The sequence below is a fragment of the Theropithecus gelada genome, chromosome 2 (genome assembly GCF_003255815.1).
Source record: "Theropithecus gelada isolate Dixy chromosome 2, Tgel_1.0, whole genome shotgun sequence".
NCBI classification, from domain to species: Eukaryota; Metazoa; Chordata; class Mammalia; order Primates; family Cercopithecidae; genus Theropithecus; species Theropithecus gelada.
In genome coordinates this window covers 109,994,343-110,011,707 of record NC_037669.1, presented here as the reverse complement: position 1 = coordinate 110,011,707, position 17,365 = coordinate 109,994,343, and the positions used below count along the sequence as shown (strand labels likewise).

The 17,365-nt window shown below is 35.1% G+C and overlaps 1 protein-coding gene across 1 annotated transcript in view; it reads right to left on the bottom strand.

Moving 5' to 3' along the window:
- Positions 1 to 17,365, bottom strand: part of CCDC39 (coiled-coil domain containing 39) — a 57,994-nt gene that overhangs the window by 15,834 nt on the left and 24,795 nt on the right. Inside the window, exons 10-13 of the mRNA XM_025376951.1 lie at positions 14,123 to 14,317; positions 13,032 to 13,196; positions 10,076 to 10,213; positions 8,276 to 8,484 (exon numbers count right to left, since the gene is read on the bottom strand). Coding sequence (XP_025232736.1) covers positions 8,276 to 8,484; positions 10,076 to 10,213; positions 13,032 to 13,196; positions 14,123 to 14,317 — 707 coding nt within the window. The remainder of the gene's footprint in view (positions 1 to 8,275; positions 8,485 to 10,075; positions 10,214 to 13,031; positions 13,197 to 14,122; positions 14,318 to 17,365) is intronic.

The following is a 17,365-nucleotide window of genomic DNA, read 5'->3' as shown; positions in this document are numbered from 1 at the left end:
CCAACACAGTCTACTAAAAGTGAGCAACAAATGGAGAAAACAGAGACTATGATGGTAAGAAAAAAATTAAATAGAAAAATATTCTGACCTGAAGAAAAACTTGAATGAAATAACTAAAAGAAACCACACAGAAAGGAGTTCAGCCTCTCTTCCCTGGGAACCCCCATCCCGACTCTTCACCAGACAGGGACCCCAGCCCGTGACCACAGAACGGTCGCTCCACCCATGGCTGAGCATACCCACTGGTAGTGGACTGGAGTTTGCTGGAGACTCCCTGAGGCATATGATAGCCCCTCTGCCACGACCACAGCAGCAGTTCTATCCCTGCTGCCCTTGATTTGGGGGGAAAACAACCTGAGGACTATGCCTGAGCTTACAGCACACTACAGGCACCATGCAGAAAAGACACCACTGTCTTATCCCGACTCCCTTAACTCCGTACTCGCTCCCCAGCAAGCCACAAGCTCACACCAGCACTACAGCCTCCTACCCCACCAGCTGAACACTACCAGTAACAGCAGCTAAATGCTTCTCAGAGGTAGAACCGCCAGGGGCAACCAAAAGCCTCTGCCACTGGCTCTGCAGTGGTACTACCCCAGCTATCCTCAGATTAACCAAGGAGCAAAGACCCTAAGTACCTCATCTGTATTTGCAACAAGCTGTAATCCACCCAAGCAGAGGAAGCCAGTCCATCTCCCATGGATCACATAAACCCCTACTGCTCATCACCAGGCAGGGTGTCCCCAGCTTGGGCCCATAGCACAGACCACCTCATCCTGGCTTTATTGCACTCAGTGATTGCTGACCTGCAACTCTCTGGGATGAAGCCCTCAGGAGACAACCAAAAGACCCTCAGCCACAACCATTACTAAGGTACCTTCCTCTGCTGCCTCCAAGTTGGGAAAGAAACATAAACCCTGAGATCACCCCAGAGCTGTGGTGGGCAGCCCAGTAGCACCAAGCCATGATCTACAGCCAGCACTCAGGTGAGAGAGGAGCCCACACTTACAGAGCATTGAGAAAGAGCATGATGCAACTGTGAGGAAATATAGAGGAGCCACACAGCCAAGCAAGAGCCTACCTACTGACCACTACACCTAAGCACCACCTATTGGATCACACCCCAAAGCTTCAACACCAAAAATAACTTCCTAACATATCCTCCTGTGAAACCAAAGATAAGAAGTCAGCTACAAATAAAGACCCCACACAAAGCCTTGGCCCTGTGAAAACATCCAGAAAAGAAGTCTGTTGACTGTACTCAGTCTACACCACAGTTAAAGGAATAACCATTGTATTAGTCCATTTTCAAACTGCTATAAATATACTACCTGAGACTGGATAATTTACAACAAAAGAGATTTAATTGACTCACAGTTCCACATGTCTGGGGAGGTCTCAGGAAACATAATCATGAATCATGATGGAAGGCAAGAGGGAAGCAGCAGCATCTTTACCAGGCAGCAGGAGAAAGCAAGAGAGGGAAACTTCCAAACATTTTTAAACCATCAGATCTCGTGAGAACTTGCTGTCATGAGAACAGCACTGGGGAAACCACCACCAATATCCAATTACTTCCCACCACGTCCCTCCCTCGACATAGGATTACAGTTGGAGATGAGACTTGGGTGGGGACACAGAGTCAAACCATATTCTGCCCCTGGTGCCTCCCAAATCTCATGTCCTCACATTTCAAAACCAATCATACTTTCCCAACAATCCCCCAAAGTCTTACTCCAGCATTAACTCAAAAGTCCAAGTCCAAAGTCTCATCTGAGACAAAGCAAGTCCCTTCCATCTATGAGCCTGTAAAATAAAAAACAAGTGAGTTGCTTCCAAGATACAATGGGGGTACAGGCATTGAGTAAATGTTCCTGTTCCAAATTGGAGAAGTTGGCCAAAACAGAGGGGCCACAAGCCCCATGAAAGTCCAAAACCTGGCAGGGCACTCGTTAAAGCTCCAGAGTAATCTCCTTTGACTCCATGTCTCACATCCAGGGCACACTGATACATGGCGTGGGCTCCCAAGGCCTTGGGTAGCTCTGCTTCTGTGGCTTTTCAGGGTACAGCCCCTGTGGCTGCTTTCATGGGCTGACATTGAGTGCCTGTGGCTTTTCAAGGTGCATGGGGCAAGCTGTCAGTGGTTCAACATACACAAATCAATAAATTTGATTCATCACATAAACAGAACTAAAGACAAAAATGACATGATTATCTTAATAGATGTAGAAAAGACTTTTGATAAAATTCAATACCTCTTCATGTTAAAAAGTCTCAATAAATTAGGTACTGAAGGAACATAGCTCAAAATAATAAGAGCCATCTATGACAAACCTACACGATAGTAAAGGGAGAAAAGCTGGAAGCATTCCTCTTGAAAACTAGCATAAGGATGCCCTCTCTCACCACTCTTACTCAACATAGTATCAGAAGTCCTGGACAGAGCAGTCAGGCAAGAGAATGAAAGAGCATCTAAATCCTTGTTTGCAGATGACGTGATTCTATATCTAGAAAACCCCATAGTCTCAGCCCAAAAGCTGCTTCAGCTGATAGAAAACTTCAGCAAAGTTTCAGGATACAAAATCAACATATAAAAATTACCAGCATTCCTATACACCAACAACAGCCAAGCCAATAGCCAAATCAGGAACGCCATCCCATTACACAACACAAAAAGAATAAAATACCTATGAATGCAGCTAACCAGGGAGGTGAAAGATCTCTACAATGAGAATTACAAAACACTGCTCAAGGAAATCAGCAGAAAGCTGATTTCTCATGGATAGGAAGAATCAATATTAAAATGGCCATACAGCCCAAAGCAACTTACAGATTCAATGCTATTTCTGTCAAACTACCAATGACATTTTTGTAGAACTAGGGAAAAAACATTTTAAAATTCATATGGAACCAAAAAAGAGTCTGAGTAGCCAAGGAAGTCCTAAACAAAAATAACAAAGCTTGAGGCATCACGTTACCCAACTTCAAAGTACACTACAGGGCTACAGTAACCAAAACAACATGGTACTGGTACAAAAACAGACATACAGACCAATGCAGCAGGAGAGCCCAGAAATCAGGCTGCATCCCTACCACCATCTCATCTTCAACAAAACTGAGAAAAACTATCAATGGGGAATGGATTTGCTATTCAATACGTGGTGCTGGGATAACTGGCTAGCCATATGCAGAAGATTGAAACTGGACCCCTTTCTTACACCACATACAAAAATCAAGATGGATAAAATATTTAAACGTAATACCCAAAACTATAAAAACCCTGGAAGACAACCTAGGCAATATTATTCTGGACAGAGAAAAAGGCAGAGATTTCATAATGAAGATGCCAAAAGCAATCACAAAAAAAAAAAAAAAAAAAAAACAGTGACAAATAGATATAATTAAAACTGAAAAGCTTCTGCACAGCAAAATAAACTATCAACAGAGAAAACAGACAACCTACAAAATGGGAGAAAATTTTTGCAAGCTCTGCATCTGATAAAGGTCTAATATCCAACATCTATAAGGAACTTAAACAAATTTACAAGAAAAAAATACAGCCATATTAAAAAGTGAGCAAAAGACATGAACACTTTTCAAAAGGCGACCTACATGTGCCAAAAAGCATATGAAGAAAAGCTCAACATACATTAGAAAAATGCAAATCAAAACCACAGATACCATCTCACACAAGTCACAATGGCTACCATTAAAAAGTCAAAAAAAAAAAATGACAGATGCTGGTGAGGTTGCAGAGAAAAAGGAATGCTTATACAATATTGTTGGGAATGTAAATTAGTTCAGCCACTGTGGAAAGCTATGTGGTGATTCCTCAAAAAACTAAAAGCAGAAGTATCATTCAACCCAGGAATCCCATTACTGGGTATATACCAAAGGAATATAAGTCATTCTACCATAAAGACACATGTGCACAAATGTTCATTGTAGCACTATTCACAGTAGCAAAGGCATGGAATCAAGTAAATACCCATCAGTGACAGATTAGATTTTAAAAACGTGGCACATATACACCATGAAATACAATGCAACATAAAAAAGAATAAGATACTGTGTTTCACGGGAACATGGATAGAGCTGGAGGCCATTATCCTTAGCAAACTAATGCAGGAACAGAAAACCAAACACGGCACATTCTCACTTATAAGTGGGAGTTAAATGATAACTCATGGACACAAAGAGGAAAACAATGGGCATTGGGACCTGTTGGTGGGTAGAGAGTGAAAGGAGGGATAGAAACAAAAAAAATAACTATTGGGTACTAGGATTAGTACCTGGGTAATGAAATAATCTGTATAACAAACCCCCATGACAAGTTTACCTGTATAACAAACCTGCACGTGTACCCCTGAACCTAAGATATATATTTTTTTAAATCACTGAAAGAGTTCACCCAGGAAGGGTAAAGCAAGAGAAACTTTAAAATGACAAAACACCCAGAAACATACAAGAAAATTATGAAACACCAAGGATAGAGTGTCCCAAAGCTTCCAGAAAGAAAACAAAGCCCAGTTTCCCTACAAAATAAATGTCATTAATCTATAATCAGACTTCTCATAAACAACACTGTAGTCAATGCTTTACAATGTTCTGACATTCAAGTTTAAGGGAGAATAAATATATATTAAACATACAAGGACTGCAAAGTTTCAGAAAACATCAGTTTGAAAAAACATTCAAAATCATACTCCAGAAAATGAAATGAAATCCAAGAAAATAGAATGATGACAAGGGATACATGAAAAAAAAAATTAAATCAAGAAACAAAACACATAGGTAATTTTAAATTATTGCTGACATTTGTATCTACAGCTTAGTGCACATTAAGGAGTTTTTTAAAAAGTAAAGACATAATATTAAAAACAATAGCAAGAGACTATCATCAGTATTTCAACAATATGTGAAAGATGGGAAGAGGAAAAGAAGAGGTAAAAGATGCTAAAAGTAGTATTTTTAGGAAGGGGAAAATAATAGAAACTAATCAATTTTCAATATTCATATAGAAATGATTAAAGTTTCTTTTAAATCTAAGAATAACCAACAAAATAATTAAAATTAGAATGTTTACTTTCCAAATAAAAGGCAAAACAAAATTCAGTAAAAATAATGAAAAGCTGGAAAGACAGAAATAATGAATACATGGCAATTTCTTAATGTTTCCTGAAAAGTTAAATATATACCTACCACATGATCCAGCAATTTTACTCCTAAGTATTTATCCAAGAGAAAAGAAAGCATATATTCATACACCAAGAACATGTATGTTCATAGCACCTTTGTTTATAATAGCTAAGAATTTTAAAGAACTCAAATGTCCATCAGCAGGTAAATGTATAAACAAACTGGAGTAAACACGTGCAATGGAATACTGCTATTTAACCAGAGAAAGCCAGGGTCAGCAAAGCATCCTGCCTGCCACCTGTTTTTGGATAGCCCACAAGCAAAGAATGACTTTTAAATTTTTAAGTGATTAGAAAAATAAAAGAATTCTATTTCATGAAAATTTAAAATTACAATATTCATAAAGTTTTATTGGAAAATAGCCATGCTTGTTTTTTGACATATTGTCATGGCTGCTTTCAGTCCATAATGACAGAGTTGAGTAAGTTGAGTTATTAAAACAATGACTGGAAGCAGCCTAAATGCCAATCAACCAACAAGTGGATAAAGAAAATACACTATGGAATACTACTCAGCCACAAAAAGAAACAAAATTATGTCATTTGTAGCAACTTGGATGGAGTTGGACTCCATTATTCTAAGTGAAGTAACTCAGGAATGGAAAACCAAATATTGTTATGTTCTCGCTTATAAACGGGAGCTAAGCTATGAGGATGGAAGAGCATAAAAATGATAAAATGGACTTTGGGGACTTGTAGGGGGTGGAATGTGAGAGGGACCTGAGGGATAAAGGACTTTGAGTACATTGTACACTGCTTGGGTTCATATACACCAAAATCTCAGAAATTACTGCTACAGAACTTATCTGTGTAGCTAAAATCCACCTGTTTTCCAAAAATTATTGAAATAAAATTTTAGGAAAAAATTAAAAAATAAAGACCATATGGCCTGCAAGGAACTGTAAGTTACTCACCTAGCTCTTAGAGAAAAAGTGTGTCAACCCCTGATAAAAAGGAATGTATATGGATATACACAACATGGGTGAATTTCAAAATAATTATGCTGAATGAAAAAAGCCAGACAAAAGGCAGACCTACTATTGGATTCCATTTACATAAAACTCTTGAAAATGCAATCCGAACTATATGGATGAAAAGCAGATCAGTTGTCTGGAGAGAGAAACACTGGGGAAGGACTGAAGGGAATTACAATGGGGCACAAGGAAACTTGTAGGGGTGACGGATACCTTATCTTGATGGTGGTGATGGTTTCTCTGGTATATTACATATGTTAAAACCTATCGAATGTACACTTTAAATATGTGCAACTTATATATCTCAAGTATACCTCAATAAAGTTCAAAAAGTAAAGTCTATGACAATTGAAAGACAGGAAAGGCAAAAAAGAAAAAAATGGCAGTATTAATTTTTTGTGGGATGCAGCTAATATAATACTCAGAGGGTTTTTTTTCAGACTTCAAAGCTGAAAATTAATAAGCTAAGCATCTGAAGAATTTAGGAAAAGAACATTAAAAACCCATATAAAAGAAAGAAAAAGTAGTAAAGGCAAGATCAGAAACTAATGAAATAATGGACAGTAGAAGATACCTAAGATTCTTTCCAAATAATGTTAAAACTGATTAACTTGTGAGAATTATCCTACCCCAAAAGAATGCACAAATAACCAATGTCAGGAATATAAAAGAAGTCATCTCTAAAAATACTACAACTATTAAATAATAAAATTATAAACAACTGTTCATAATTTATAAATTATAAATAACTGGCAATAAATTTGAAAATTTAAATATAGAAAATTTTTCCTAGAGAAAAAATATAATTTGCCAAAACAGAATCAATAATAAATACAAAATCTGCATTGTCCTATAACCAGTATATAAGCCAATAGTTGAAAATGTTCCCCCATAGAAAACTTCGGGTTCCCAGTGGCTTTTTTTTCCAGTGAGGTCTTTGAAAGACAAAGATATAATTCCACTCTCTTAGAAACATATTCCATGTACAGAAAAATAAGAAATACACAAAAGTCATTTTATGAAGGCAGACATAACCTTAATATAACCTTAATAGCCTGATAACCTGACAAGGACAGTAGAGCAAGGAGAATTATGGGTCATTTGTACGCATGAACATAGATGCAAAAATTGTATTAAAATATTCTCTAACAAAATCTAGATGTATGCAAAAGACAATATGAAACAGACAAGTTGGGTTTATTTTAGAATGTAAGGTTGGTTTGACTGAAAAATTGATCACTATGATTAAACACATTAACAGATTGAAGAAGCTACATCTTGTCAATAAGTGCTGAGAAAGCATATAATAAAAGTCAACATCCATTCTTGATTAAACAAAATAACCTCTTAGTAAAGGATAAAAATAGATAGGAGCTCACTTAATATGGTAAAAGGTATCTAAAAAATAGAAATAAACAACAGTAAACCTTATACTTAATGCAAAAACAACGAAAGCTTTCCCTTTGAGATCAGGTAACAAGACAAGTATACCTGTAATCAACACTGCTCTTCAGTATTGAACTAGGGAAAAAAGAAAAGTTATAAAGATTGGGAAGCAAGAAATAAAACATAATTATTTGAAAATAATATAAATGAAATACAGTTTATAGAAAAGTAGAATCTACTGATTGTTAGAACAAGATTGATTGTTAAGCAAGGTTGCTGAATACTTAATATGCAGAAATTAACTGCATTTCTACTTTCCAGCAACAAACCAAAAATGAAATTGACAGTAACATTAAAGAAAAAACATGTAGCCAGAAATAATCTTATAAAAGATGTACAAAATCTCTATGGTAAAATCACTTCAATAGATGCAGCTACTGAATATCTATTTTTAAAAAGACATGTTATTGGACTTTATCAAAAACCATACATAAAAAGTAATTCCAAGTAGATTAGTGATCTTAATGTAAAAGGGACAGCCTAAAGAATGAAGAATTAACCAAAAGAAGAGCCTAGATTTATGGCTATAACATGCCCTATGTCTTTCTTACATGAAAAGCCATTTCAAATGAATATGAAAAAGATGCACAGCCAGTTCTCCTGACATCACCCTCACTTTTTTTTTAATTCCTCAGCAGTTTTAAAACTAAAAATTACCTTATGTTTTCCCGTTCTTGATCAATATATCTTATTTGTGATGCAAGCATTGTTTTATGAACCTTAATTTCTTCAGTTCGCTCTTCCATTGCTGTGTATAATTGCTGTTTTCTTTTTTCTAGGGAAAGAACTTCTTCTGCCTTACTGTGAAGCATTTCTCGAGTACGCTTAACTTCAAGTTTTAAAAGACTGTCCTCTATCATCAAATCCTATCAACATAACAAAATGGTCAAATATTGAAATTATTTTTTATTGCAAAACCAAAATATTTTTCCTTTTATGGCTATATAAGTAAAACTTGAAAATATATATTTTTCTAATTTAACCATTGACTAAGATATTAACTAGGGCTAAAATTAAATTGATCAGAGTCATAGCCTTTTTTTTTTTAAGAAAAGGGTTTATAGTTATTCCAAATCTTTTTTATAATTCAATTTTAAAGTCAAGCTTTGCTATTATAAAAAACAAAGGGAAGAAGTTATTCCTGAAATTAAACTTACACTATCCCAAAAACACAAAGCCCTATGAATGGCCATTTTTATACTCTGAATCTCACAAAATAATGTGGAAATATATTTTTATTTTAAGACATAAGAGTACACATATTAATCAATTTTCAGAATAGAAACCCCAGAAGAAAAACACTCCAGAATGTAAGATTTTATTGTTTCATAAACATAGCTTTTCATTTGGAAAGATTAGATACTTACATCTCACGTGCACCAAAAATATATTCTAGATGAATGAAAAATCTTAAGAGATGAAATCAATGTAACTACTAGAAATAGTAAACATTTGTGTGATTTGTAGTGTAACCAAGAAGTTTCTAAGCATAAAAATTAAAAAGAAAATAAAACTAAAAGATTTGATGTTTAAAACAACTTTTATGTCACAAACACTGAATAAAAATGTAAAAGTAAATGGTGAAAATGTTTACAATATTTATGACAGATAATATTTTTACATATGAAAATTTTTTATAATTTATATATGTAAACCTCCCAGTGGAAAACTGGGCCAAGAATACAAACTAGAGCTCCAAAGAAAAAAAAATATGGAACATGACATAACAGAGAAAAGTGTTTTAAACATTTTTATTTAAACATAAATGTTTGAAAATTTATCATTAAAATATTTTTAAACCACCAATTTTAAAAATGCAGACTAAAACAAAGAGATACCATGTTTGACTATCAAATTGGCAACAATTTTCTAAATTAGGACATCCAGCCTCAGTGGTAGTGAATAAAATAGAATGCTTACACACTACTGATAGGAGTATTAATGGTAGGTACCCTCTAGTAGAGAATTGGGCTTAAAAATAGTTTTGAGACACTAAAAATATTCATTTCTTTCTGAACCATAATTATATAGCTAGGAATTTATCCAAAGGAACTAACTGAATAGAACTATACAATGAACAACTAATTGAACAACTGCATTATACATGTAGTACTATTACAATAGCCAAGCATTGGAAAGAAACAAAAATCTAAAAAATAGGGGATGGTTAAATATACTATGGTAACTTCATGCAATGGACTTATAGAAAGCCTTCAAATATGTTTTTGAATAATGTTTTAGGATACATGTGATATATAGAAGTTTTTTAAATACAACATGAAAAGCCAAATTTCTTAAAAGACTGGAGGGAAATAACAGACTTTAACACTGTTTATATTGGGTATAATGATTATAGTGACATTTTCTTTTTCATAATTTGCTATATTTTTTCATTTGTCTATGATTAACATGGAAACATGGTTTTCAATACTATATATGCATACAATTTTACTGCACCTGCTTAAAAGCTTTGGCTTTATCAAGTTCTTTCTGTGATCTGTCAATGAAAAGGTTTAGTTCATTTATTTTGGTCATAAGGGACTGTTTTTCTTCACTGTTTTTACTATATGACTTCTTGATAAAATAAAGATCATTCTGCAAAAAGAAAAAAGATATATAAATGTATGTTTTAAATATTAACAAAAGTATTAAATACATACTGTATCATATGTATCTTACATAAATTATATACTCAGATATTTATAATAATCCTATGTTTTATTATCTCTCTTCCTGCTATGTCTCTAATATAATATACATGGATAGTCACATAGGAACATTTTCATTTTTATCATCAATTGATGTTTTGGATTTAGTATGAGTTCAGTAATTCTAGGAAATATATACTTCCAGTTCAACCTAATGAATCACAGTCATCCCTCAGTATTCTCTGGGGATTGGTTGCAGGACAACAGCACTACCACCACCAAAAGGTATGGATGTTCAAGTCCCTTATATAAAATAGCAGTGTTTGCATGTTATCTACACGCATCCTCCTGTATAATTTAAATTATCGTTATATTACTTATGTAATAAAATGTAAATGTTATATAAATAGTTGTTATACTATATCATTTAGGGAATAATGACAAGAAAAAGGTCTGTACATTTTCAGTACAGACGCAAATCACCCATTTTTTTTTTAGTATTTTCAGTCTGCAGTTGGATGAATCTGCAGATGTGGAGCTTGTGGATACAGAGGGCTGACTGTGTTAGGGGACTGCCATTTATGAGGAGATGGGAGCATACACTGGCTCATTACATGGTTCACCACTCCCATACTGGAGTTCATTGTTTGATTCTATGCAAGTCCCAGATAGTAAGGACATCAACAGTCTGAGAAAGCATAGGGTGCTGTTTAAGAGTACCAGCTCTTAGAATCAGATGGCCTTAATCACATACTAGCCATCTGACCCTAGTATGATGTACTCTTCCTCAGTTTCCTCATCTCTAAAATGGAGATGAGGACAGTTCCTACCTTCCTGCATTATTGTGAAGATTAAAGATGTTACTGTCAAAGCGTGTGTATAACAGTGCTTGACACATAGAACTTCCCTGTAAATGTCAGCTATTATTAAATTACATACAAAACTGCATATTGCTAAAGAGAAAAATGTTTGGTTAGATCCAATTCCATCATATGCATAAATAGATCATACATACGCAGATACCAGTTTTCTAGTTTTATACCTATTTATATCTCTCTTTCCACCCAGAACCCAGAATAAGGTTTATGCTCTTATTCCCTTGTTTCCTGAATCTGAACTTTCCAGTTCCAAGATCTCTTTCTCTCTCTTCCTCCCTCCATCAGTTCCTCCTCTCCTGTCTTTTTAATTGCCTGTATTTCTCTGAAGTATCGGGACCTAAGATTTCAGCAAGATAGTAAGAAGGAAATTTGTTGCATAAAAATGTGATTTTATGAAATTAAATTTGAGAAAAAGAGTTAAAACAATGTGATTTTCAACCTGAAGAAACTAGTTTCTGTATGTAAAATTAGATGGAGTGGCATGTGAGAGGGCATACAGGATGACTTTACAATCTGTTGCTACTATTGAAAAGAGCAGCTCTTCATAATGACCAAAGGCTAACTAGCTTTAATATAATTTATTAATTCACTTACATTTCTATTAATTTACGTACCTCTCTGTTAAAACCAGAGTTGGAATAGGCATAAGCACTTGACAGTGGTATGATAGAGGGAGCAGTCAGAGTAGTTCAAAGGGGGAAGAACTATAACCATCCCCACACAGCAAAACAGACACACTCCAGGCCAGGGGCAAGGAACAAAGTCATACCTCTAACATTGTATAGCATTAATATTCTCATATTCTAAATAATCAAAACAATACCACATACTGAGTACCTACTAAAGTATTGTGCTAAGATATAAATTGCTTCTAATTCTCCCAAATGTCCTAAAATAAAAATTTTCCCCCATTTAATAGACGAGTAAACTAGAGCTCAGAAAAGTTAAAATAGTAGTAGTGGTATAGCCTTGAAATTTAAAACTAGTTCTATCTGATCCAAAAACCGGTGTTTTTCCCCACTAAGCAAAGATAACCATTTTAAAATATTTCATCAGACTACAAACTACTCCAAACCAAAATTTTGTCTTCTTAAAATAAGAGAAAAAAATAAGTAATACCTCTCCACCTTTTGTAGCCCTCAAGGATAGGGCAATTCTTTTTATAACCACCAGAGGATACATCAATAGTCTTTCCAGTGGTAAATAACATTTAGACCCTGTTAAGTTCTCACCCCATTCAGGTCCATGCTCAGTCTCTCACTTTTACTCTCTAGTCAAACTTTAACACAGTTTTTATATTACAATAAACATAATAAAATTCCTAAAGATGAAGACATTCTTACTTTATTAACAGAATCCAATCATTTCAAATATTATAACTAAGTAAAGATTTGAATAACAACTGCTGACTCATTAAAGAGCAGTTTCTTTTTAGATGGTGTTTTAAAGACAAAGGGCAATCAAGCTATTTTTTATGGCAGTTATAAAATAGAAAACTAGAACTTATCAATGTTCTAAACAGTGTACTCTTTAAGAGTATTTAGAAGTCAAATGCAGGAGGGGTCAAATCATAGTTCTCTGTGTACTAGCTGTATAACCTGGACAAATTACTTACTCTATAAAACAGATAATAGTATCTTCCTCACATTTGTAAGAATTATATGAAATAAAATACTAGAGGCATGTCATACAATATTTAGCATATACTAAATGCATCATCAATGGTAACATTACACACTAATAGCACAAAAATAAGAACATTGTTCATACACTTGTTATATATGTGTGTAGACTGGCAATCACCCTATTCAAAGTAGTCTTAGGAACAAGTCTTAAAACAGAATGACTAGGATATTTGAAACATAAAATGTATTTTGGCTAAGTTACATGAAGCTTCTTGATCTGTGTTTCCAAAAGGCCACATGTAGATTTTTTCTCTTCCAAAGACTTCTTAAGTTCAACAATTTTTGCTTCAAGGGCTTGTTTTTCTTCTGAATTAATTTCTCCCTTTAACCGTGACATTCTCCGTTCCACTTGTTGAATGTGAAAATCCTGTTACAGTTAAAAAAAAAAAAAAGTTATTACAAAGAAGCAAACAAAAGCATTTCTATAAGTGTAAAAACAAAGTGAATACTTTCTTATGAGTTTGGACTGGGCATTATCATGTAATAAAGTCACTTTAGTTTTTCAGTCATTCAGGATAAAATCCTTTTCACTCTAAGAGGAACAAAAATAAACTGTATCTCAACAATCAAGGTCCATGATAGACACAGAAATAATCTTCTGAAAATATGACAAAGTTGGGGGACGTTTATCATACTACCATGATGGAGTCTCAGTAAATTCACTGGATTTACATGAATTGGGATTCCTGAGGGCACATTATCTAAGGGATACAAAACAGGTAGTCACTAATTGTTAGCCATGAAAAGTTCAAATAACATCTAATTAATTATTCTTAATATTATATTTTAACATCTGTAATTTTTAAAAACTAAGAATATGTATTAGATGAGAAAATTAAGATGTAGGGATGGAGAATAATAAGACATTAACACAAATATATAAATAGAACAAAATAAGGAAAAACTGAAAAAAAATGCTTTTACTCTATTAGCATGGGAGTGAGGGTGGTGGTGCATAACTAAGAATCAACATACACTTTTTCTCAGTTTCAGATATCTCAGGCCTTCTTTTGTTTTACTCTGGATGCAAATGTCTCAGGTTCCTTTAAAACAACGTTCTCACTCTAACTAGAGTTCTCTCTCCTCTTGCCTGTTTATTTCAGACTGAGAGGAAAAAAATAACTTTTAAGGCTCCCTCACCCTACTACTGAACTAACATGATGTCTCACCTTCAGCATCTGTCTGTCCTCCACAAGAGTACTTAGAATTCTTTGTTTTATTAGAACATGGTGTATCTTGACCATCACAACTGTAATAAATCAATATGGAAGATATTCATAAAATAATATCTACCTGACTGTACATAATTTCTTGCTGCTTCAAGGTTTCAAAATCCAGTTTTTGTAACTGATGGTTGAGATGTTTCAGAGAGGAACGAGTTCCTTCAATTTCTGATAAAACCGCTTTTTCTTTCATTGTCTCAGTCTGTAACTCCTGAGCTTTCTTAAACAGCACATTTTTTATGAGGTTCAGTTGAACATCTACTTCCTGATAATAAGGAAGTGATTAATGAAATTAAATATACTGAAATGTTGTATTTCATATGAACATAATAACTTAGAAACTCAAATAAATTTGAACCCTCCACCATTTTAGCCCCTTAGAAGATAAAGCTCTTCCCACAGTTTTAACAAGTCCCTAACATTTCTTATGGTCTACTCTATTCTAGTAGACTAGGGTAGTTTTTATACCTGTGTCATACACCTTGACCTGTCATCTTAATTTCATCCCATGCTCCCCTAGCCTAGCAGTTGGCCATTCCACTGATTTCCTCAAAAAATAAAGTCCACTGGAAACATACAGCCTGTACATTCACAGAGTTTACTAAAGTCTTGAGGGTGCTATGGAGAAGAAATCACGTCATTCAATCTCCCACCTTTCAGGCACTATCCAGTGGTAAGCAGGTAAATGTTTAACCATCATCTCTCCAGGAGATGAGAGGCTAGGGGGAGAATCTGATTTCCATGGTATAAATACTCCCACTATGGCCAATTTCATGCTACTAACATGATTCCACTAAAGGCAGAGTTGGGAAGAAATTCACAGAAGCAGACCATTTTGTGCTATTTCCAACATACAGATAAAACAGACATAAGTAACCTTAAGAGCACAGAATAATAAAATATTTGGAAGTAATGAGTGCTGAGTATGTATTACTTTTTTTGTAAATGCCATTTATTTAACTGTGATTTTATATATTTTCATTTTTAATCATAGGTGTATTTAGGAAAATTTCTAAAAATTTAACTATTGGCTCTTGTAAGCTGGTAGGAGCTGGCCCCAGCACACTACAGGAACTACCTGTCACTCACTCTTTGCCTCTAGTTGGCCTCTCTACCATGTGCAGCTCTAGGAAATAGAAATGAGTCCCCCATCCCACTGCTCCTCTCTCAGGAAGCAAACCTGTCTGGTCCTGGAAGCCTCACGACCAGTGTGTTCTAGGCTTTAAATTGATCTACCATGCCATGATCAATTGAAAATTATCATTCTTAAATGCAGAAATAATTTGCCTCTGTGATCTTACACCCAAATAAGCATATTTTCCTTTAGCAACCAACAAACCTGAATATGACACAAAACAAGTCTGTGACTGGTACATTTAAATATTCGCATAAACAAGAAATATAATCTGATATTCAATGCATTATTTTACATATAATAGACAATTTTCAATGGACTTAAGATCTTCTCAAAGATTGCCTGGCAAAATTTTAAAGTCAATGCTTAGTGGTGAATAACACAGTATATCTCCAAAAAAGATAGGGTTGGGATTTTTTCAAACAAACAAAAACCAACAGCAATGAAGAAAACCCCAAGACTATGAACACAGCCCTGCTGAAAAAACAATCAGTACACCCTGCTACTAATATTAATTTTTCTAATTTAGCTAGTTCTTCAAAAATGTCTGAAGTTTTTAATTCTCTGTGATGAAAAGGTCTATTTCATATAAATTTCACAATGTTTACAAGTTTCTGATAACTACTAATACATATCATCTGTTACAGGGAATCATGCTCTTAGGAAAAAAACACCAAAACTTTTGAAAAATAATGTGTAATTTGAATACCATTCATGTGAAGACTGCAGCATGATTTTATTACTTAGAAATTTTACAGCACACTGAGGAAGTTGGATCCCATCCAAATATAAGCGGAGCCAGATGAGATATAAGCCTCATATTGGGAGATTTTGCCACCATCTTCAACTACCCGTTTTTCAGCCCCCCGAAATGCGTAAAAGCAAGAAGTAGTGTCAGGTCACACTTAAAGTTCACACTTATAGTTCACTTTGAAGTTTTCAAAGAGGAAATGTTGCACCAGCCTTTTCCAGCTCCTCAAAAATTGGCTTTAATGCCATCAACATGCCAAAAAGACTGAGGTAGAAGAGGGTGCCAGTAGAGTTAGCGAAGTGATAACATTTCAAAGGCAATTTACCAAGAAAATTTGCCAGATTTTAAGGGGTTAAAGAGATAGTAGATGATGAAGAAGTACAAATCAGAAATGTAGATGATGATGGGAATTTGATTACAAAAAAAACAGTGATAATCATGTAGAAATCAGTTGTAAAACAAAGCCACTTTTCAAGCTATTTATATGCAATAGACTAATAGATATATGGATGATGGCAGGGACACAGATACAGTAGGCTTTGGGAAGGAATGGAATCCAGGGCACAGTGGGGGAGCTACTTTTTTAAAAAGACACCAAGCCAGGCATGGTGGCTCATGTCTGTAATCCCAGCACTTTGGGAGGTGGAGGAAGGTACATCACTTGAGGTCAGGAGCTTGAGACCAGCCTGGCCAACATGGTGAAACCCCATCTCTACTAAAAATACAAAAATTAGCCAGGTGTGGTGGCACGTGCCTGTAATGCCAGCTACTCAGGAGGCTGAGGCAGCAGAATCGCTTGAACCTGTGAGGCGGAGGTTGTAGTGAGCTAAGATCATGTCACTGCACTCCAGTCTGGGGGACAGAGTGAGACTCAGTCTCAAAAAAATAATAATAAAATAAAATAAAAACTAAATAAATACAAAGACATCAAAATTAGTAGTTTAAGAAGAGAGGAGGCTGGCCGGGTGCAGTAGCTCACACCTGTAATCCCAGCACTTTGGGAGGCCGAGGCAGGCAGATCAAGACCAGCCTGGACAACATGGTGAAACCCCATCTCTACTAAAAATACAAAAATTAACCGGGCATGGTTGCAGGCACCTGTAATCCCAACTACTCGGGAGGCTGAGGCAGGAGAATCTCTTGAACTTGGGAGGTGGAGGTTGCAGTGAGCTGAGATTTTGCCATTGCACTTTAGCCTGGGTGACAAGAGCGAGACTTCGTCTCAAAAAAAAAAAAAAAAGAAGAAGAAGAAGAAAAGAAGAGAGGAGACTGAGAATAACTTCAGAAGCAATGCATCAAAAGTCCAAAACCAGATTATAAATGTGATCATACCAAAAAGCAGAGCTTCTCACAAGACCTCCTCGTCCTCTGATCCTGAGTCTAATTAATTTACTGTTGCTAAATTTTCTATGATTTAAAAAAAATTA